Source organism: Castor canadensis, chromosome 3, assembly GCF_047511655.1.
Source record: "Castor canadensis chromosome 3, mCasCan1.hap1v2, whole genome shotgun sequence".
Classification (NCBI taxonomy): Eukaryota; Metazoa; Chordata; class Mammalia; order Rodentia; family Castoridae; genus Castor; species Castor canadensis.
This window is the reverse complement of record NC_133388.1, coordinates 159,142,030-159,164,766: the sequence shown is the minus strand read 5'-3', so window position 1 is coordinate 159,164,766 and position 22,737 is coordinate 159,142,030. Positions and strand designations below refer to the sequence as shown.

General features: G+C 44.2%; 1 protein-coding gene across 12 annotated transcripts in view; it reads right to left on the bottom strand.

Moving 5' to 3' along the window:
• Matn2 (matrilin 2) overlaps positions 1-22,524 on the bottom strand; it is a 132,616-nt gene extending 110,092 nt beyond the window's left edge. For 6 of the 12 annotated variants that reach the window (XM_074068882.1, XM_074068887.1, XM_074068890.1 and 3 more), the window contains exons 1-2: positions 22,285-22,522; positions 11,243-11,387 (exon numbers count right to left, since the gene is read on the bottom strand). In XM_074068882.1, the coding sequence (XP_073924983.1) occupies positions 11,243-11,387; positions 22,285-22,452 (313 nt within the window). In that variant the 5' untranslated portion in view covers positions 22,453-22,522. Of the gene's footprint in view, positions 1-11,242; positions 11,414-22,284 lie in introns of all 12 variants that reach the window. The other 6 variants (XM_074068883.1, XM_074068885.1, XM_074068886.1 and 3 more) reach the window with 4 other exon arrangements.
• Positions 22,525-22,737: the final 213 nt, after the last annotated feature.

The window sequence follows — 22,737 nt, the reverse complement described above, 5'->3', positions numbered from 1 at the left end:
GACTCAAAAAGTAATAGAAAAGTCAAATAATGTCCTTTAAAGAAATTAAATTAGTCATCAAATGCACCCCCGGTACAGAAGGCATCAATCACAGAAGAGCAAGTTTACCAGTTCTTTAAGGACTTCTCATACTGATTCCACGCAAGGGTTTCCTAAAAAAGACTCAACTCTCGGTAGCTGAGGCTGTGGAATTTGCACCAAACAGGTGGTGAGAAACATGTGACCCTGGCATGGCCCTGAAAACACTGTATTACAACTAAATCATTTTGGAATAGAAACAAAAGCCCTGTAAAAAATGTTGGACATCCTATTCCTACTCATTTGGGAGACAAATCCAAGTTTGACTGCAAGAGGAGAGTGGAGAGATTGCTTCATTTAGTGGGTGGGACAATCACATGACAGCCACTGGGACACTTGTATCTGGGTATGTACAGGTGAACAGTAACTGCACCAAGTCCCAAAGATTCAAGGATTCTTCATCTTTCACTGGGCCTGGCTCAGCCGCTGGAACAGAAGTCCTGAAGGACATGTTTATTCAGTCCATGGTGGAGTAGGCTGTCAGAAGCCCAGGTGTCAGCACTGGGGAATGAAAAGCTAGAGGACTGCAGGTGTGGTTCATGTGGTAGAGCACTTGCCTAGCCCTGAGTTCAAACCCCAGTATCACAAAAAAGAAAAAGAAAGGAGCTAGAGCTGGAAAACAGCATCCTGCAGCCAGGCCCAAGCACTTTGGATGGGATTCCTTTGTGGTTTGCTTCATGGTCCAACCTGACTGTAAGGGCCTCTGGGTTCACCCCCCATGGCTTCTTATGGCCCAGTGCCCACACTGAGTAATCCATCAGCTTTTCCACAGGCCCTCCTGGCTCTGAGCCCAGACTGTCCGAGGTATACATTCATCTTGCTTCCTATGCCTCAGTTCTTGGCACATCTTGCCATCCAGCTCCCTCTGATGTTCTAACCCACTGGCTGGTGTGGACGTATGAGAACTTCTTTCTGCCTTCGTCCCAAGACCCACTGTTGGCTGAGCAGCCAAAACATACATACTTTCATCATTCCCCACAAATCAGCCTCCCCTGAATGTATTGAAAGAAGGCTTTCCTGAGCTAGTTGTTCTAACTCGTGGCTTTGTAAAACCTTACTTGGAATGGTTTCACCTCTGGCTAGATTGCACTCGCTTCCCATCTGCAGCCCCAGGATGCCGCTGTGCAACCCACGCCCATGCTTTTGTGGACCAGCTTTATTGACTCAAAACTGCAACAGTAAATTACTAAGTGACATGCTGCTGATGTCTGAAAGGAGTTTCCAGGGTGTCAGTAAACATTCTATCACCTGGAATGGGAATAGAAGGTGAATCAGAAGGAAAAACAGGCTATTCAGAAGAAAGACATACTGTCCTCCATGAACTGGGAATGAGGGAAGCAAAGCAAATCGCTAGGAGCTGAACTGTATCCCCCCAAAATTTGTATGTTGAAGTCCCAAACTCCAGTACTTCAGCATAGGGTCTTTAAGAGGTGCCTGCAGTAAGATGAGGTCATTAGGGTGGGCCCTAATTTTAATGTGACTGGTGTCCTTATAAGAAGGGAAAATTTGGACACAGAAAGGTACATAGGGAAGAGACCAGAGAGACAACTATTCACAGGCCAACAGCAGAGGTTTCAGAAAATTCTGCCTTGATCTCAGACTTCTAGCCTCAAAGTGTGAGACAGTACATTTCTGTTGCTTCAGCAATCACAACTGCAATGCATTGTTATAGTGGCCCTAACAAATTAATACACAACTCCAATCTCTACAGTATTTTCTGACAAGAATACATTAACTAGGGCAGAGGGGATAAAGAAGAATGGTGGAGGGGGTAAATTCAAGTATGATATATTTGATATGTTGTAAGAACCTTTGTAAATGTCACAATGTACCCCAGCCAGTACAATAAAGGAAAAAAAAATGCCAAAGCTAAAAAAAAAAAAATACAGTAACTGTAAATTGATTGTTCATGCAAGTTTTTTGAGCATTTTCAGTATTTGATAATCATTAAATATTTAGACATGAATTTTTTTAAGTAAAGATGATTATTATTTATAAACATTATAAAAGAATATAAAATATTATGTTAATATTTTCAATGGTGACTTGAAGAAAGATATAGGAAGCATTTTATCAATTTGCAAGTGATCCTAACTTGCTAGTTTAAGGGAGAAAAGATCTTAAAGAAAGAAGTATGATGAACTTAAATCAAGAAGACAGAACTTTGATACAAATAAATTGAAAGCTTTCCACTTATGCTGAGGAAAAAAGCAGCTCCCACATAGCTGCTAAACCATGTGTCATAAAGGTTTAGTGGGGGCTGACAGAGTGGCTCAATTGGTAAGTGCCTGCCTAGCAAGCGTGAGGCCCTGAGTTCAAACCCCAGTACTATAAATAAATAAATAAAAATAGTTAGTGATTTTTCATGACTACAAGCTGTACCTGAGTTAACCAAAAAGGCTAAATGCAGGTTTCCTGTAATCATTCATTCATCCAATTCATACTGCCAGAAGTGCAGCATCTTTAACCAATCCCAGTCATGTTCCACCCAATGGAACTCACATTCGACCATGGTTACCATGCAGCCTAGGTGTGTAGCAGGCTACTTGGGTAAGCATACTCTAGCATGTTTGCACAACAAAGACATCCCCTAGGAACATATCCTCAGAATACCTCCCCATCATTACATAGTGCATGACTATATACGTTGACAACCACTTATCATTTCTAAGTTTCTCCCTTGATTAAAAAATGTTATCTTAGTGCCAGTGGCTCACAACTGTAATCCTAGCTACTCTGGAAGCAGAGATCAGGAGGATCACAGTTCAAAGCCAGCCCCAGGGAAATAGTTTGTGAGACCTTACCTAAAATAAAAACCCAAACAAAAAAGGGTTGGTGGAGTGGCTCAAGTGATAGAGCACCTGCCTAGGCAAACATGAGGCCCTGAGTTCAAACCCAGTACTGGGAAAAAAAAAAAAAAGGAAATAAAGTCTATGTTTCAGTCCATTTTCTAATTCTGCAGGACCTCCATGGGATCCTGGAATGGGAGGATTTGCAGATTAGTGGTTTGCATAATACTCTGTGAGGCCCTCCAACCCTGAAGCAATCCTTTGTGGGCTGACCCAGTGACTACAAACTTTCAGGTGGAAAGTTTCTTAATAACAAGCCAACTTCCACAGCTGGCTTTCACAGGGCCCTGTATCTTTTTCTTTTCAAATTAAATGTCCTTAGTTCTTTCAACTATTTTCTGCAGGCCCTGGCTTTGGGAGCCTTCACCAGACCAAGTTGCTTCCTCTAGTGACACCCCTCTTTGCCCATTTGCTAGTTAATTTACCCCCTCTACAGGAATGCCCACTGTGTGCCAGGCTCATTCTGAGCTCTGCCAATACAACGATGAGCCACTGAGGCAATAAAGCAGACAATTGCTATGCAGGCTAAGCACAGTGACAGGGACACAGGGTAAACTGAGGCAATGCATAGTGGGGTATTAAATCCCAACCTACAGCAGGAGCATTTCCACTGAGACCTGAAAGATGAGTCCAACTCAGTGAGATGAAACAGAGGGGGATGTCTAGAGTTGGAGACAAGAGTTTGAGCAGAGGAAATAGCAAGTTGGCTTCTCCAAGTCTACCTCTGGCTGCTCAGTAGTTCTATGACCTTGAATGAGACATTTAATTTCTGTATGCCTCAGTTCTGTCATCTGTAAAATGGGGAGAATAGTACTGTGCAGAATGAAGTGTGAAGTGTGAACTGCCTTAGCACACTGCCAGGCAGGTAGACCAGGAACATGATTGGCCCTTGATGGGTGAGGTTGTGTGCCTTGTCCCTCAAGAGCGCCACCATCAAAGAAGAGAAAAGAACAGTGGCTGTCACCCACAGAGGGGGGTAACACTAACCCCTCCATGCACACCACACGCGAAGTACTGCAGGTGCAAAGCACGAGAGCAAACTGAGAGTGCAACATCTCAGGTCTGTGGAAGGAAATGAGGGAGAAAGGGAGCAATTTTAGAGGGAGAGCTAAAGGAAAGGATGCAGAAAGAGTTTTATAGGGAAGAGAAGGGGAGCAGTAGGGACCAAGACAGAATTGTAGGGGGAAAAATCAACTTATTTTAGCTAGGAAAGCTTTTAAATTTGTTTCTTACTAAAAGTCAGATTCTGTGCTTTTTTGGGGGGGGCAGGGTTCTCTTAAGCATTAATCACAAGATAGGAATGAGAAATTTCATTTTGTAGAATTTATTAAAAATAAATGATAACAGAGGTTGGTTTACATGTTAAGCACATTTTATGGGGAACAGCAGCAGCCATAATGGTCCCTAAATTGGTCTTCATTTCTGACTGATTCTGCTGCAGAGGATGCACAGTGGCTCAGCAATAAAGAAAGGGGGAAATAGGCCCGGGCACAGTGGCTCACGCCTGTAATGCTAGTTATTTGGGAGGCTGAGATCAGGAGGATCAAGGCCAGCCTGGGCAAATAATTCACAAGACCCCATCTCCAAAATAACCAGAGCAAAATGGACTGGAGATGTGGTTCAAGCAGTAGGATGCCTGCTTTGTAAGAATGAAATCCTAAGTTCAAACCCCAGTCCCACCAAAGAAAAAAGGCGGGGGGGGGGGGGGGCGGGGAGTAGGAGAGGAGAGGACTGGGGATTTCACTTTAAAATCTTTGCTTTGTTTAAAGCAATCTGATAAGCTGTATGCATCAGCCTTCATTTTTACAGTCGGTTCTCATGACAGAGATGCCACTTGATTCTGAAGACATCTGCTATACAGGCTGGCTCCCTACCCAGGCCAGGGGTTCACCTCTGGCAACTCCCCCTGGGTAGGGAAAAGCTAGCAGCAATTTTCAATGTTTCAGAAGGGCGGGCCCAGACTGCAGCTAGTTATTCTCCAGCTGTGCTTTTTGCTACAGATGTTATTCATCCTGAGTCGTCTTCCTGGCTCACACCCCACAGCATCTCCTCCTAAGATCTTTTTCTCCTGCCCATTCCCACCCCACCTTTCAGACTGCTCTGCCGGAATGGTTCTCAAGCTGAGGTCCTGAGAATGCAGCTTCTCAACCCGGCCCTGCTGAATCAGACCCTCTGGACTTGGGCCTAATAATCAAGGTTCCAACAAGTCCTCCAGGAGCTTCTGATGCACAATGAAGTTTGAAAACCACAGTTCCATTGTCTGGTCCTTCTGTCCCTCCTCTTTGTCCCCAAACTTCTCCTTCCTTGGCCTCTGGAATGTGGTACTATCTTGGCTCTTCTGCCTGGAAACAGTGAAAGAAAGCCAAGCCTTGCCTCAAGCATCCCACACAAAAGGGGAGTGGGAAGGCAGGGGAATTGGTGACATCACATTTCCTCAGGCCTGTAAATCCACTACCTGGGTGATGGAGATTAGGAGGATAGCTGGGCAAAAAGGTAGTGAGACTCCATCTCAACCAACAAGCTAGGCATGGTGGTTTGTAACTGTAATCCCAGCTAGGTGGGAGGTGAAAGTACAAGGACTGCAGTCTAAGGCTGGACCCAGGCAAAAACACAAGATCCTATCTGAAAAATAACCAAGCAGGAAGAGCTGGGGCATAGCTCAAGTGATAGAGTGCTTACCTAGAAAGCTCAAGGCTCTGAGTTTAAACCCCAGGGTCCCGCCCTCCCCAAAAAAGGTGAATCGTGAGGACACAATCAGTCACCTGAATGTTGTTTCTGTAACAGGCGCTTAAACTGCTTTTGCTGAAAAGCACTGACTTCTAATTTGGGCTCATAAATTGATTAAAAACAAAAGAAATGCTTGACACCCCTTTCTCCATTTTGTATCTGTCTTTGAGCCATTCTCTCCTGCAGTCACCTTGGATTCCATAAGGGACAGGAATGATCCATAACATCTTTATGACAAGGAACTGAAACTACTCCTAAGGAACAGCAGAGCCTTACAGGACAGACCACCCCCCAAGTGAGGACAATTACCTATAATGATGAGGCCGTATACCCTGGAGCAGGATATACAGTTTTATAGGAGTAAGCGTGTCATGGGAACCAGATGGCTCCCCTCAAGTGATGACAGTGACAACTTCTCCAGAACCCTCTGAGAACAAAGACTGGGATAATGGTCAACCAGGCCCCACCTGACCAGTCTAACCACCGGAACACACCTGTGACTAGGACTGTTTAGCTCTGCATACCTGTTGTCCCCTGCCCTAATTTTTTGTCTATTTGAAGCTAAAGCTCATGCTGAAGATGGGCTGAGTGCTCACTCTGCCTCTTTCCACTGTATGCCCTGGGCCCTGTAATAAATCTCCTTTCTCTGCTTTCTCCATGTCTCCTTATCTGGTGTGCAGGGTGAATGGCCTGACCTGACACGTGGCCAGAGCTGGTGTGACCAGCAGCAGCCAGTGTAGCAGCAGCAGCAGCACCTCCAAATGCAGACAGGTATTTCATGGTCTGCACAAAAAGCCCTGGTCGAAGAGCCAAAGGGGCTGAAATCCCCATGTTCAAGAGTAGGAGGTAAGGGGCTAGGGCTGTAGCTCAGAGGTAGAGCACTTGCCTTGCATGCAGAAGACTCTGCGTTTGATCCCCAACACCACATGCATGCATGCATGCACACAATCAATTCTCCAAGCCATGCATCCTTTCTATGGAAGGTTGGGCACCTTTCTTGTCTAGGTTAGCAGAAGCCTTGACAAGTTCAATAAATTGCTTAACTTGCAGTGTTTTCCCCCCGTGGGTTAAATGAGATAATGTTGAGAGCTACCCTCCATCAGCACTATGAGAAATGAAAAGTGCTCAGTCCCTGTCCTCAATGGATTTACGATCTAGCAAAAATGGAGACAAACACAAAAATAACTAGAATAGGAATCCCTCTGAGGCAGTGATACCTCTGAGGTATCACTACTACCCTCCAAATATAAGGCAGACTGAGTGGGCACCTGAGCAGGGTGTGTCTAAGGTTCTTCTTCCGTGGCTAGGAGAGGGAGGAGACAGGATGTAACTTGACCTTGGCTGATAACAGGTCTTAGCTGAGGATGGAAATTCCGGGTGGAAAACAGGATGAACAAAGCTCCAGATCAGGAGAGACCAAAGTCCTCACCATGACCGGGTGGCTTCTTAGGATGGGAGGTGGGTGGCTTTAATGTGTGGGCCTCACCCAGAGCTGCCAGAGACTCTGATGGCCTTTGGCAACTGCTTTTCCTCCCTCACTGAGGGTGCCAATGAATGTCAGTTAAGGTATTGGTTTAGGGTGAGGAAATCTCTTTACTGGAAGCCAATGCTTGAAATGTTAACTATCAAACTAGGTTTAAAAAAAAAAAAAAGCCCATTGGCCACAGACAGGACACTCTTACTGCAAATCTCCAAGCTAGTCAGTTCCTTCCATTACACTGCTAATTTAGGAGGCTTCAACTTCTCAGATGAAAAGCATAGCAATTTTACTAATATTTTGATGTCAGGTTTAATTATAAATTGAAATTGGTGTTTTGTGATGTACTGTGATTTCCAAAGAGCAGTGTTTGGAGTTGTATAAGGTGAATTCTTACATTTTCTTCATTAGCTTAATTAATAGTTATGAAGAAGTTCCATTAAGTGCTATTGCCTCTGGAATTCTTCCTGGCAATGTTTATGAGAGAGGGAAAGAGGCGTTCAGCTCCCACCATGCCCTGACCACACTAAGGGGCCAGTCTCCTTTTCAATCTTTGCCACTCATTTCTCGAATCTACTACCATAATGCCACAAAGTGCTCTCAACAAACACAAAACATGAATTCCGAATGGATGGTACCAATCCAAAGTGGAATCTATCAGAGGAAAAGGCAAAGGTCTCAAAGTTGGTTAGTAGGTGCAAAATGAACAAGGCTGGTAAATTTAGCAAAGAATGCACATGTTAACAAGATCTTGGGAGAGACAAAACTGGGAAAACAAGCTGGCAGAAGGTTCCATAGTCTGTGCATTCTCAGGAATGCGGGGAGTCAAGAATACAGTGTTTGGGCAGGGACAGGATGATTAAGGTTTCCAAAGAGCCTGATAGGCCCTGCTGGTTGCCCTGGCAACAGGTCCAGCTCCCCTCCCCTATTGGACAGTGATGTAGCCAAGAGTACGAATGTGCACAAATAAAGCAGGCGGTAATTGGAGGTGTCTTCCAGTTATCATTACTGTGACGGGGACTGGGGAGAAGCAGGGAAGGGGAGGTGTGCCACTGATAAAGACAGATCAACAGGGGACAAAACCCATGACTGTGGGCACAGCACAGCCTGCTGCTAACTCCTTTTGCCTTCATTCATTCTGCGGACCTGACAGCATTGCTCAGGGTGGTCCCTGTGGATTGGATGGCCAGTTAGAACCTGCCCTTTGTCACAGCCTGGCAAGGTTGATGGTGCAGAGGGTACCATCCCATATTTCATGACTGGAGATGTGGCTCAGTGGTAGAGAGCCTGCCTCGCATGCCCAAGACCCTGGGCTCCATCCCCAGCACTGGAAAAAAAAAATTCATGATAGATGGAGTAGATGAGAAGTGAAAATCCAGGAATCTTATATTAAGCCAGACATTAAACAGATTTGCAAAATGTAAGACAGAGTCCATCTTTTCACTAAATTTTGATTATTTATAAAATATACTTTTAATAAAATAGTTTGTTAACATAGTAGAGATTTCTAGATTAACAAATATTTTTAAAGTTCCTCACTTTGATTTCTGATCCAGTAAACCTCAATATATCTAAATCACATAAACAAAAGGTCTTTGGGATTCTTAATAATTTTTGAGTGTACAAAGAAGGCCCGAGATCAAAAAGCTTGAGTGCACCCAGTGGGCAGAGTGGCGCTGTAACTCAGATATGCCTTTACTGTTGCACACAGATTCCACCAAACTAGTGATCATTTTCCATGTCTGTTTCCTTACTATATTGTACTCTTTGTGGTGGCCATACATCTTAAATCTTCCACCTCACGCACTGGGTCTGAGTGACTGAAATTCCAGATTACTGAATGAGGTAAAAGATAAGCTGGTATGGACAGACAGCACAGGCTGCTGGATGAGCAGCCTACAAACATTCACAGGAGAGGTGGATAGACAGATTTATTTTTTTAATGGGCCCAATCTGTCACTGAGACTCTGATTTGAATTTAGACATAAAATATACACATTTTAAAAACCCAGAAAAGTCAAACAAAATATTAACCTAAGAAATAGTTCCATTATTTCTATGCTGTTAAAGCTTCAGAAACAAGCAAATACACAAGCAGTTAATCAGTGAAATACATCCGGCTGGGAGGGAGAGGGGTGCTATAATTACAGCCAAAATGATTTGTTACCAAAAAAGTGAAATGTGCTGGTGAAGTGGCTCAAACAGTAGAGCACCTGTGTAACAAGTGTGAGGCCCTTAATTCAAACCCAACTACCACCAAAAAAAAGAAAAAAAAGAAGTGAAATGTGGCCCATACAGTGTTCCAAACATGGAAAACAAAAAACCAAGAAAGGCAAACACCCGTGAAACAGAAGACAGCATTCTGCGAATGAAGACAAGGCCACGTGACCAGGGCCTGCCAATGAGCATGGCTTCTCCACCTTGGTTCCCTTCAGAGGAAGGCCCAAAGCAGAGTCCAGGCCACGACTGTAGGGTCTGCTTTCTGGTTTCATGATTCTCACTCAAGCACACTCAGGAGCCAAGCAGCCTTCCCGTGTGTCTAGGGTGGCCACATGTGAGGCCAGCATGCCACTTCCTATCCCTGGTGGGGGAGATGTGCCATGTCCCTTCCTCCATTTTGACCTTGACTCATTGTCTAGCAAATGGAGAAAGAAGAGGCAATGCTGGATGTGAGGACTGATGCCTTTAGCAAAACAGGCTTCTGCTTCCTATCTCCGAAGTCAGGGTCTACCATTTCAGAAACTGGTGTGTGTTTGTGTGTGAAAGAAGGAGTACACTTTTCCAGTTAAGTGTGGGGTGGCTCATTCTGAGACTAGCCTCATCAGAAACCCAGCTGTGGGGCTGGAGGAATGGCTGAGTGGTGGAGCACTTGTCTAGCATACACAAGGCCCTGGGTTTGAGTCTCAGCACAACAAAAATAAACTTAATCACTGCTGTGCAATCACTGCTGGTGTTCCAGTGTGCATATATGTACGTGGGTACCTACATTATAGTGTTTATATCTTTAAATTGGTTTCTTTAAAAACCCTTTAATCAATGCACTAGACATTTCTTAGTCTTTTTCAACATAGGCAGAAGTCTTTGCTTTTTTTTTTTTTAAATTTTATACATTGTACCACCTTCCCCTCCTAGGCAGAAGTCTTATGGTTATATTACTATGGAATAGGGACTCTCAGGAGACTGAAGTCATGTATCATTGGGGTCACTGTTTAGTCAACATCAGCAAAGACTATGACCTCTCCCAACGAGGCTCTTTGATTCCTTTGGTCCCTGACTGAATTCCAGATACAGTTCCCTAACTATCCTTCCCAGGAAGGCAGGTTCTAACAGCTCGGCAACACGCTGTACATTACAGTACAGATCTTCATGGATGGAGAGTTGAGCTAAAGACATTACTTACAGCATTCTTAAAATTTTCATTTATTCCTCACAAAAATGTTCCAGGGTTGGCATTCAAGTTCCCATTTTATAGAGGACAAAACTGAGCCTCAGAGAGGTTACCTGGCCTATGTGCACATGACTGGTAAGTAAGAGGCAAGACTTAGACCCAGGTCTATGTCAAAATAGATTTTGTTTCCACTGGCTAACCTTCTTGGCATGGCAGCACCCATGTTCAGATTGGTCAGTTAATCTGTGTGTTTCGTGACATTTCCTCTCTCTGTAGAAAACATTTTTGCTGGGTGGAAATAATCATTCCTGATGTATGGATTCAGCTGTAAGGTCCCCACCTCTCTCTGTGCCTGCTTTTTCTTCTCCTGCCATGTCTGAGAGTATTATTAATAGATTTATCTGGACAAATCTAATAAAAAATTTCTCATAACACCCTTGTCCAGATAAGTACAGCGAGGACCTTTTCAAATGAAAAATCGTAACCTGTGTACTGGAGAAGAGCTGTGAGCATCAGATTAAATCAAAGGCTTTAAAATAGAGAGTTTCATTTTAATTTGAAAACCTGCATATGTGACATCCTCAATTCCAGATGCACTTGTCATCAATGAGATCCCTCACCAGCCAGTGAGGACCCAGGCACAGGAGAGCTCCCTGGTTGGTCCCATTCCCTAACCACCTTCCCTACCCCAACCCCTGTTGCTGCAGGCTGCTGATCACTCACCCAGGAGTGCAGTCTGGGGGTGGGTCCGAGCGTGTCTGCCTCTGGACAGGGACCTGGCGTGGGGCCGCTCTCTGGCTGCAACAGGGAAGAGAAGGAAGACCTCTCCTAGGAGCAGCAGCAAACAGCCCACGAGCATCTTCTCCATCTTCAAAAGGAGGAAGAGGAGCAAGGCTGTAACATACAACATGAGACAGGGGCAAGTGAGATTTCCAGCTCTCCCTGACAGCGGGGTGCTACAGACCCACCACCTCACCTTTTAAGGTCCCAAACATGCCACTTGTACTCAAATCCCATTTCTGTGTTTGGCCCTTTATAACTTCAGTCACCCCCATTGGTAGGTTCCTGAGTACTCCAGGCAGTCCATGCACAGTGGGAATTTCCCATCACTTGTCACCAGGAGACTGAAAGGAGGGCTGAGGATGGAGCTCACTTGCCTAGCATGTGCAAGGCCCTGAGTTGGATCTTTAGCACCTCAAAAAAAAGACTGAATGGAAAACAGGAGAGAAAGAAAATCTATCTTGAACTTTTTATTAATTAAGTTAGTCATAGTCACATTTGATATCTTGGGTTTGAAAGAGAAAAAAAATGATATCTCAGAATTCCAACTAATAATACTTCTTCAGTCTATTAATAGCAGATGGTATGAATTAATATACATAAATTTCCCAAGAAATCCATGTGTAGCTGACATAGGTAGTGTTATATACCCAGCCTCAAAGCCCCCGCCTCCCTGCCTCCCACATACATTCATTGAGAGGGAGCATGACGCAGTGATGAAGAGCCTGGACTCTGTACTAGACTGAGACCACATGCCAAGCACTCTTCTGAATGCTTTACGTATTTTGACTTAGTTAACTACTATTCTTTCCATGTGCCTGTAGGCTCAGGGAGGTTCAGGAGCTTTCCCAAGGTCACACACAATTGGTAAGTCACAGCAAGATTCAAACCTAGGGTGAGCAGGCCAGTTTGCCAATGCATTGATGAGCAGAAAACTCGTTAGCTGGAAGTCAAACCCCCATGGGTCAATTCATGAAAGGTCAGTGCTGTTTCACTGCCAGAAGCAGAGACAGGGCAAAGATCAGTTCCTGAAACTAAAAAAAGAATTTAAAATTTTAAGGGCTGGGAATGTGGCTCAAGTTGTAGAGCATCTGCCTAGCAAGCAGGAGGTCCTGAGTTCAAACCCCAGTACTGCCAAATAAATAAATGAAAATTCAAAACTGATAAAGTGGAGGGAGAAGATTAAAAAAAAAGATTCAGAAAACCTTTCAGCAAATCACTTTCAGAAACTGACCTGGTGATGAACCTAGGCCTGATGACTCTAAAAGTCCACAGTTTTTCACACTTGTTATGTGGAGCCAGCTCACTTTTTACTATGGATTAAAATTATATTAAAAGTAGTAACTGTTTATTCAGTGCTCACCGTGTGTCACTCCTGGGCCAAGTGCTCCAGGAATGCTAAAGATTTCATTCTTACAGTAACTCAGAGAAGTAATTTGCTACGGTCATGGGCTTGCAAGGGGCTCACCTGCACTCATTACAGACAACTCGTGCCCCTTTTTAAAAATTTACAGTCTTATAATTGGACTGGCCTCTTTTCATAGCTGACATTCCTACGAGAAAAGGAAGAAAATTTAGAATATCTTGCCTCTTTCTCTAAGATCTATTACTTCCTTTCAAGCTGTCTTGATATTTATCACCTGATTTGATATGACACTGAAAATGTGTGACACCATCACATAAATTAAAATTTATTATTGTAATGCAATTCCTCTTCCTCCAAAATGAACACATGGAACTCCATGATTACTATTACCAAATGCATCCATCGTGTTTTCGAGTCCACTTCCTTCCTGACACTCTCACTCTTTGAATTAAACATTTAGAATATGAGGTGGTGGGTAATTATCATTCCCAGAAGACAAACACCATTGCACATGGCTGTGTCTACTGTGGATTTCAAGAAATGTTTGTATTTTTAAGCCACCATTGCTAACCAAAAGGTACTGGACATGAGACATTTTTTATTTAAAAATAAATTAAACCAAATAATTCTAGCTGTCTGATACTTGGCAGGTTACTTGTTTCTCTATCCCTTCACTTCCTTGTTTTTAAATTGGTGATAACAATGACCTTGTTATATGGATTAAATCAGTGTGTGTGTGTGCGTACATATAAAGTACTTAAACGAGTGCCTGACACATAGTACTGAAGAAATGTTAGCTGTTTGTCATTGTTTTTCTTATTACTCTGCACTCAAGGGAAATAATAGAAAGCACACATTATTAATTTTGTCATATCAAGTTGTCTCATACATTAAATAAACTTTTTTTGATAGTACTGGGGTTTGACTGCAGGGCCTTGCACTTGTTAGGCAGGTATGCTACCACTTGAGCCACACCCCCAGCCCTTTTTGCTCTTGTTATTTTTGAGATAGGGTCTTCCTTTTTGCCTGAACTGGCCTGGATCACAATCCTCCTAATTGTGCTTCCCCACTATAGCTAGAATGACAGGTGTGTGCCACCTTGTCCAGACTTTTCTGTTGAGATGGGGGTCTTGCAAACTTTTTTGCCCGGGCTGGCCTTGAACCTTGATCTTTCTGCTCTTTGCCTCTCAAGTAGCTACAATTACAAGCATGGGTCACTGGTTCCTGACTTTAAATTAACTTTTATGCTTACTTCTAAATATTGTTATGATAAGATAAAGATATACAAATTCATAATTTTAAACTATATGTTAGTTTCTGAGAGCATTTAATTTTTTCTGTTTTCAAAATGTAATGGCATGTCAAGCTACAAACTGGCAGAAAATAATTGCAAGAAATATTTATATGATGAATTATCTATATCAAGAGTAGGTAAACTCTAAAAATTCAATAAGAAAAAAAAAGATGACCCACTTAAAAATGCACAAAAGATTTGAAGAGACCTATTGCCAAAGAAAATACATGGAGGACAAACATATGAAAGGATGTTTAGCACTTTAGTCATTACAAAAGTACAAATTAAATTCACAACATCTATAATTCCAGCTACTCCGGAGGCTAAGGTAGGAGGATTGCAAATTCAAGGTCAGTCTAGGGAAAGTTAGTGAGACCCTGTCTCAAAAGCCAAACAAACAAACAAAAAATACACAAAAAAAAGGACTCTAGGCATGGCTCAAAGTGGTAGAGTGCTTACCTAGTATGAGAGAGGCCCTGGATTCAATCTTTAGTAAAAAAAAAATTTTTTAATAAGTAAATGAATGAAAATAAATCCGCAATGAGGTACCACAACAAAGCTACTAGAATAGTAACAATTAAAAAGACTGATATAATCAAGTGTTGGCAAGAATGTAAAGAAACTGGAACTCTCATACCCTGCTACATTTGTAAAAATCAACATAGTACAGTCACTTGGGAAAAGAATCCAGCAGTTTGTCACAAAGTTGAACAAGTTCTTCCTAATGACACAGCACAGAGTAACCAATGGCCCTTGTTCTACCCACAGTTCAGCTCCTGGATGAATCTTAAAATTACTGTGCTGAGTAAAAGCCACCAGACATAAAAGCATTATATATTGAACAGTTCTATTTCCCTAACAGTTAATAAAGAACAAAACTAGCTGTCAGAAAACAGGCCAGGGTTCTAAGACCTAAAGGTGCAAAAAGACCAGCTATGAAGAAGCAAGAGAGACATTCAGGAAGTGATGAAAATGTCTACATTATGATTATGGTAGAGCTACCACTTGTCCAAACACTAAATTGTGCACTTAAAATTGATTTTATTGCATGTAAGTTAAACTTTAAAAAAGCTGTTAAAAATAAAGGAATGGAGAAAAAGTACAACAGAGATACCAACATAAAATCTGTATGGTAATATTTAATATCAAACAAAATACAATGGTTAGGGAGCCAGAGAAAAATAAGTCAGGGTCAATGGTTGTTTCTCAGTTTGGCATTTATAGCTTTCAGCATTTGAAGAACAGGAACCATCTCTAAGTGGAAAATGGAATGACATTTGAGAACAGTTCCTTTCATATATGAGCATGTGAGAATAACTGCTGAGAAATAGAACTTCATTCAATCTGAACAGATTCCATGAAGTACTTGGGAACATAGAATGAATATTTTATAACAGAAAAGGCTTTCACGTTTGTTTTAGCAGACTTTCTTCTCTCCATAGGACAATGAGGCTTTTCATTTAGCTTTACCAAGAGGCTGGGGAAGAGAGAGAGAAGATTGTTCTGACATCTCAGCTACGGGTTGTCAGGCAGTGGTACACCCTCCTAGGTGGTGAGCCCTGCTCACATAAGGGAAAGGGAGGCACGTACTATTATTTGTTAAGTGACATGATGGATCATGTAGTGAACTTGACATTTTACAAGTTATCATCTCATTTAACCCCCACAATCATTCTGCAAGGCTTATGAGATACTAACTTTATGGATGGAACAATTAGATTCACAGATGGAAAGGCTGTCCCAAGACCTCAGGGATAATGAACTGACAAAACCAAGATCCTAAGGGCTTGTTGCATTGGTGTATGCCTGTAATCCCAGCTACTCGGAAGGCTGAGATCAGGAGGACTGTGGTTCAAGGCCACCCCAATGAAAATAGGGAGACCTCATATAGCCAATAAGCTGGCTGTAGTGTGCACACCTGTGATCCCAGCTATGCAGACAAAAATGTGAGACCCTATCTGAAAAAATAACTAGAGCAAAAAGGGCTGGGATGTGCCTCAAGTGGTAGAGCACCTACCTAGGAAGTGCAAAGCCCCAAGTTCAAACCCCAGAACCACTCAAAAAACACTACAAACAAAACAAAAAACAGAAATTCAGTCTCTCTCTCTCTGTGTGTGTGTGTGTGTGTGTGTGTGTGTGTGTGTGTGTGTGTGTGTGTATGAGAGAAAGACAAGGAGAGAGAGGGGGAGAGAGAGAGAGAATCACAGGTTCAACAGTTTTGTCCCTCTCTGACCCCTCTGTCACATACCAAATGTGCAGCCCTACCTCTTCACAGAGACTCACGTGATGCTGACAGCATGAGTGTCTGAGGCTGTCTTTTTTGTCTTCTACCTACGGCCAGAATCCCCATCTTCTGCTTGGCTGGCAAATGGGAAGCTGACCTCTGCTAGGACTCAAAGCCACTCATGGTGTTCAGGAAGCTCTAAATGTCAGACCTCAGTTCTACTTGATGTTGCCCTGACATGGCTACCTGTGACTTCCACCCAGAGGTAAAGGCCTGCTTGTAACTCAGACTGTCTTGACATGAACTCTCTCCCACTCCAGTCCTTCTATGGTCAAGGTAACTCCATTGCTCAACCATCCACATCCAAACCAGGAGCTCAGAGCTGGCCTCCACATGTTCCCTGCATCCCTAGCACATACAGGGCACAAACTCTGCTTTCCAGCCACTTCCACCTCCTCCATGCAGGCCTCAGGACAGTTCCCACTACTGCAGCCACTGCTGTCCACTCCTGCTTTTTTTACCTAGACTCTTCCAGGAGCCCTGAAACTACCCTCCCTGCACAGGCATTCATCTACTAGCCCTGCCCCTCCCCTGTGAGGAATCTGTCTATGGCCCCTCCCTGACCAGCCTCTGAACACCTCTCCAACATGACGGTCACCACATCCACTTGAGGCTCCCCATCAGAGCCTGAGTCGCTCAGGTTCTTTATACTGGTGCATTTGTTCCTGCTGCTCGCTTGGCCAGCAATGTCTATGTTCTGTATTAATCAAGATGGGATTTACCCCTCAGTGATTTGCTCATATGTCACTTAGTTGGCAAAATCTTCTTGAGTTTTCCCAAGGATTGACTTTTCCACATAATACAAAAATGGGTTTGTTGACTGCTCTAGCACTTCCTTTATTTTTCTGGCTACTGTTAAGACTGTGAGCTTCTCCTTGGGGACTACACCCTGTCACCTTGGTGTCCCTCATGCGCTGGGTACCAAATTTAGTAATAAATTTTTTAAAATCAAGGAATGTCAGATAAATACGTAGTTAATAAAAGATTAATAAATGTAAGGGGGTAAGCTAACCAATGTACAACACAAGTCCAGTTGGAATTGTCACAATGAATCCCCTCTGTACAAAGAATATATCCTAATTTTAAAAATGATTAAATGTGAAAGCAAACTGTTCCCACTCTTTCACAAAGCTCAAGTCCATGTCTTCCTCTACACACACTGCATTTGCCTAAGTGTAAATGACTCTAAGAGAAGGGTTCTAGTTTCCTGATGGGGTGATATAGGAATTAGGCAGGGAGTTAGGGAACGGACAGCTGAGAACAATGGTTTGCGTGTTGATAAGGAATTACATTCTGGACTGCTGATGTCAAGGATGACTTGTGAAATTCAGCAGGGTCTTGCTGACCCACAGCCCATAGAAAATGACCTACCCAGTTGATCATCCAAAACCAAGAACTCCCCCACCAGACATGTGGGAGGAGTAGATGACATATAACCCAGTTTTCTAGGACTAACCAGCCCTGTATCTGCAGACCCCAATAAAATCTTGAGCTCTTGGGACCTCCAGTGCAGCGCTACTTTTCTAGCCCTCCCACTCTCCTGTCTGGAGGGTGCACTTTTGTTTAGCTTTGCTTTACTTTATATTAATAAACTTGCTCCTGCTTAAGTCTCCTTTGTGTCCATCCTTGAATTCTTTCCCCAACAAGACCAGGAACTTTTCTGATCCCTGGACCTGGTGATCCACTCCAGTAACAGAAGAACCCCCACGTATTAGTCCTTTATCAACTTGAATATATAATTTTTAAATAATATAGATATCAAATATCTATTTAAAACAATGTATCAGTTTAGTTACAGATACAATATTTAAAATATTTAAAATTGTAAAACAATACACTAATTTAGAAATAATTTTTTTATTAAAAATATTTTATAAATCAAAGTTTTCTCTGTTTCACAGAGAAATGTGAATGTTTTCAAATGCCTTACTCTCCTCTCTAACACTGATGTCTTCTCAACAGAAAAGATGGTTTTTGAGTCTCTCAGCATCTTCATCCTGTCCAAGTTGTTTGGGACACAGCACTTTTTGAGTCCATATATGATGCTGCCATTAAAAATTTTATCCCAGGCCACCATAATGTAAGGATAGTTAGTTTTAATATATCCTAAAGCGTAAGTTCATAATCTCTACAACTTAACCCCTTCTTATTTTACTCTTTTAAGTGATCTTTAAAAGGAGATACAAGGGCTACAGGAGTGGCTCAAGCAGTAGAACACCTGCCTAGCAAGTGTGAGACCCTGAATTCAAACCCAAAGAATAGAAAAAGAAAAAAGAAATAAAAGGAGATACATAGTGTTACCCAACTCTTATAATCATGAAGTCTCACTAATTACAATCTGAATTGAAACCTGCACTTTGGTCAGTTAATTTTTATAAGTGTCCAAAACTACCATGATTGAGGTCATTTCTGGCTAACATATCTTCCCCAAATGGTACCTTGTTCAAAATAGTTGACAGAGCTCCATGTAATTTCCTCTCTCCCTAGGAAAACTACTTTGGGAAGAAGATGAATATGGATGATGTACTCTTTCTATACAAGAATGAATACAGAATTTTAAAACCTGTTGAAATCACCGTAAGAAAAGGACTAAGGTGGAAAGGAGAAAATGGAGGGGATGAACCAATTTGGGTTATAATACATATACACATGGAAATGTCACAATGAAACTCCCTGTATAGCTATCTTAAACAAACAAAAGTGTGTTTTTTCAAAAAGGGAGAACAAGAAGGTAAAATAGGTCCTGTCTGGGAGTTGGCACCAGTGGGAGTGGGGAGGATATAAGGAAAGGGTATAGGAGGGTGAATATGGTAGAAATATTATGTGTTCATGTATGAAAATGGAAAAATGAGACCTCAATCGTGGTAATTTTGGACACTTATAGAAATTAACTGACCAAAGTGCAGGTTTCAATTCAAACTGTAATTAGTGAGACTTCATGATTGTAAGAGTTGGGTAACACTGTGTATCTCCTTTTAAATATCATTTAAAAGAGTAAAATAAGAAGGGGTTAAGTTGTAGAGATTATGAACTTACACTTTAGGATATATTAAAACTAACTATCCTTACATTATGGTGGCCTGGGATAAAATTTTTAATGGCAGCATCATATATGGACTCAAAAAGTGCTGTGTCCTAAACAACTTGGACAGGATGAAGATGCTGAGAGACTCAAAAACCATCTTTTCTGTTGAGAAGACATCACTGTTAGAGAGGAGAGTAAGGCATTTGAAAACATTGTTCTATGAAACAAAGAGAAAACTTTGATTTATAAAATATTTTTAATAAAAAAATTATTTCTAAATTAGTGTATTTTTTACAATTTTAAATGCTTTAAATATTGTATCTGTGACTAAACTGACAATACTCTTAGAATAACTCTCAAAAAAAATGGGTGGGTGGTCTACCTGCTCAACCACTAATTTTTACACACAAGTATTTTGTGAAAGTTTCAGCTTCAATCCACTCACTCTGAATACTTAGGGCACTCCATATAGTGTGTTGGTTAAATTCACACTAATTACTTCATTTGACCCTTAAAACATTTGACAATTTCATACCCATTTGATGGATGATATAACTGAGGCCAGGGTAATAATAAGTATAGCTAATAAATATTGAGCATTTATTCCAAGACAGGCACTGTAGTAAGCACTTCATGTGTTCTAATTAGTTGAGTTTTCCCAACAACCCTATTCCTTATTTACAGATGAGGAAACTGAAGCACAGAGTCTGTCACTTTTCAAAATCCTTATGGGTATGAGAGCTGGGACTGGAACCCAGATTCTTCAGGTGTCAAGAGCAGTGCACTTTGGGCTATACTCCCACTTTCTCTCATCACTGTCAAAGTCACTGTCATAGTCATTACCACCAACAGCCAAAGCTTCTGGAATTCAGCCTGGCCCTGCCTCTGAGCCTCCTTCAAGCAGTGGAGGTTGTCTGTCTGCTGAGCCACATGGCAGAGTTCAAGGATGACCTCATGAGCTATGGCTCCAAGTAGCCACTGGTCCTTTGGAAGGGCCTCCCTGGCACTGTTTCCTAGGCAACAGTAACAACCATGCTCCATTCTTTCCTTGGACATCAGCCTCCTTCTTCTCTGATCCTCCTGAGTCACCACTACCGTGCATATCAAACAGAGGAGTCCTCCTTAGCTTCCCTGGAGGGCAGGGAATCCCAAGAAAGGACTGTGTGCTACAGATCAGAAGAGCCCTGAGTCCCAAGGAAGCCCCAAAGACAACTTGGCTGCTCTCCCGCCCCACTGGCTCCCCACTGATTTTAGCATCTCCCTTGACACTGCCCACCCAGTCTGCTTTTCCTTTTACATAAGCTATTTCTCCCTTTCTCCTTCCCCACCCCGTGCCTTCTCTTAGGTACTAGCAAGAACTGCTTCTAGGCAAACTGGAATGTTTCCCAGACCCTCCAATGGCTCTCTTATTCTTTTCCTATCTTTAAGGAGCAACATCTCTCCTTTTCTTTAAATCTCGGGCCTCATTTTAGCTGTCTTTTGCTAACAAAGACCTATGGTGTCCGCTGATAGGAGCCTAGGGCCGGACAACTGTTCAAGGCTGTTTCAGATTTGCACTCTGCTATGACATCTCCAGCGATGAGATCAGGCCTGGGTGGCTCCGCTTTGCCTGGGTCTGGTCTGGCAATCTGGGGTCTGATACTGAATTCTATCAGCTGGAATAAAAGTGTGGACAGACAGGGAAATGTGGAAGGTGAAGAGGCAGCAGCAGCTACTTCTCCACAGAAGTTTCAAAAGGACCAAGCTTTGGGGGAGATGGGGCACAAACCCACTTGGAATCTTGCCAGGGCTTTGTGAAGCTGTTGGTTTGAAAGCCAGCAGGGAGAACTGTGTGGGGCAAGTGACTTCCACTGGAAAACTCCAGTTTTTACCTGTGAACTCTGTCTGCCTCCCTTGTAGCCACTGAGGAGTTTTCTTCCTTAATTAGGGAGGGAGTGAATTCACTGTGCATACTGACTCTTTGCTTTTTCTGGAAGGACAGATGGTGGAGCTCACTATCTAACCTTAGGACACTCTGGAACAGCTCTCAGGACTTTACCTGTCCCATCTCATTTAATCTTCACAGCCCTGTGTGAATTATTGTCCCTGTTTGATGAGGAAACTGAGACCCGGAGTAGCTGAGTGCTCCAGGGATTCCTGTCACCTTGGCAGCTGGCGTGTGTGCCAGGCAGGGGGTCTCTGTTCTTAACCACGGCCCTTGCCTGGCCCATTCCTTAAAGGTGATGGGAGACGCACTTGGTGCAGACTCTCTGTGGCATGGCCACAATTGTCATTGTGATTTATGACAATATGGAACTTAGAATCGGGTTTGTTCAGGATGGTGGGAGTGTGTCCCTAAGGAGAACACCTCCCTGTGCACCCAGTTCTGGAGATCCTGCCGGGGACAGTCCTCATTTTTCTGTCCTCTCCCCAGACTGCTCTCCAGGTTTCTAGCAACCACCACAAAATACCTGCATTCTCTCCCTCTGCCACAATACAGGACGCTAGCTGCCACAGAAAACGAGAAGAAAATCCAGGTAACACGGGGATCGAAATACCAGCCTACAGGGAGGTGGGGGCGGGGGGCACAAAATCATTTTCTGCCAGTTGGATAGGAATCTCACTGGATACCCGCGCAACAAGTCCCCCACTCCCCAGGTCGGTGTAGACCTGGTCTCGGGTCCCCGCTGCGGGGCACAGCGCCCCCACCCGGCACTCGGGGGCCGCCGCCGCGCCGTGCGTCCCGCGCAGGCAGCGCGCCCAGCCCGCCCGGCCCGGTGTGGCCGGACTGCTCCCGGCCGCGGTGCCGAGTGGGCGCCACCTCCCTCTCTCGGGTCCCCAGAGGGGTCGGCAGCGGAGGCCCCCCCAGGGCGCTCGGGGTGGGAGGAGGAGCCGCGGGCTTCCGGCGCCGGCCTGGGGACAGCGCCCGCGTGCGTGGGTGCGCCCAGGCTCGGGCTGTCTGTCGGTCAGTGGGTCGGTCGGTCTGCGCCTGGCACCCTGGCTGTGCGGAGCCCCGCGGAAAGCGCGCCGCGCTCACCTGCAGCCACCGGCGCTGGCGCCCGGGAAGCGGGTGTCCCTCAGTGACCGCCTCGCCGGGCCGCGGGCCGCCGCTGTCCTTGGGGACCGCTCGTGGGAAGCGAGGTTCTAGAGAGCCAGAGCCGCTGCCTTCGTCGCCTGCGCCGTTGCCGCCGTCTCCGAGTCCCATCCCAGAGCGCTCCCCTGCTCGCTGGCGGCCGCGAGGCTCGGGGCAGGGCGGGCGCGGGAGGCGGCGCCGCGCGAGGGTGGGGAGCGGGCCGGGCGGAAGGAGGGGTGTCCTCTTTGAGGATGGGGAGGTGCGGAGAGGCCGCGGCGGCGAGCGCGGCCCCACCCTGCAGGCAGCCCCCGAAGCGGGGCCCCTTGGCCACCCCGCCTGCTGCCACCCCCCGCCGCTCTGTCGGTCCCCAGCCCGGGCGAAGGTCGCACTCCAGGGCTCAGAACCCAGAGCTTAGGG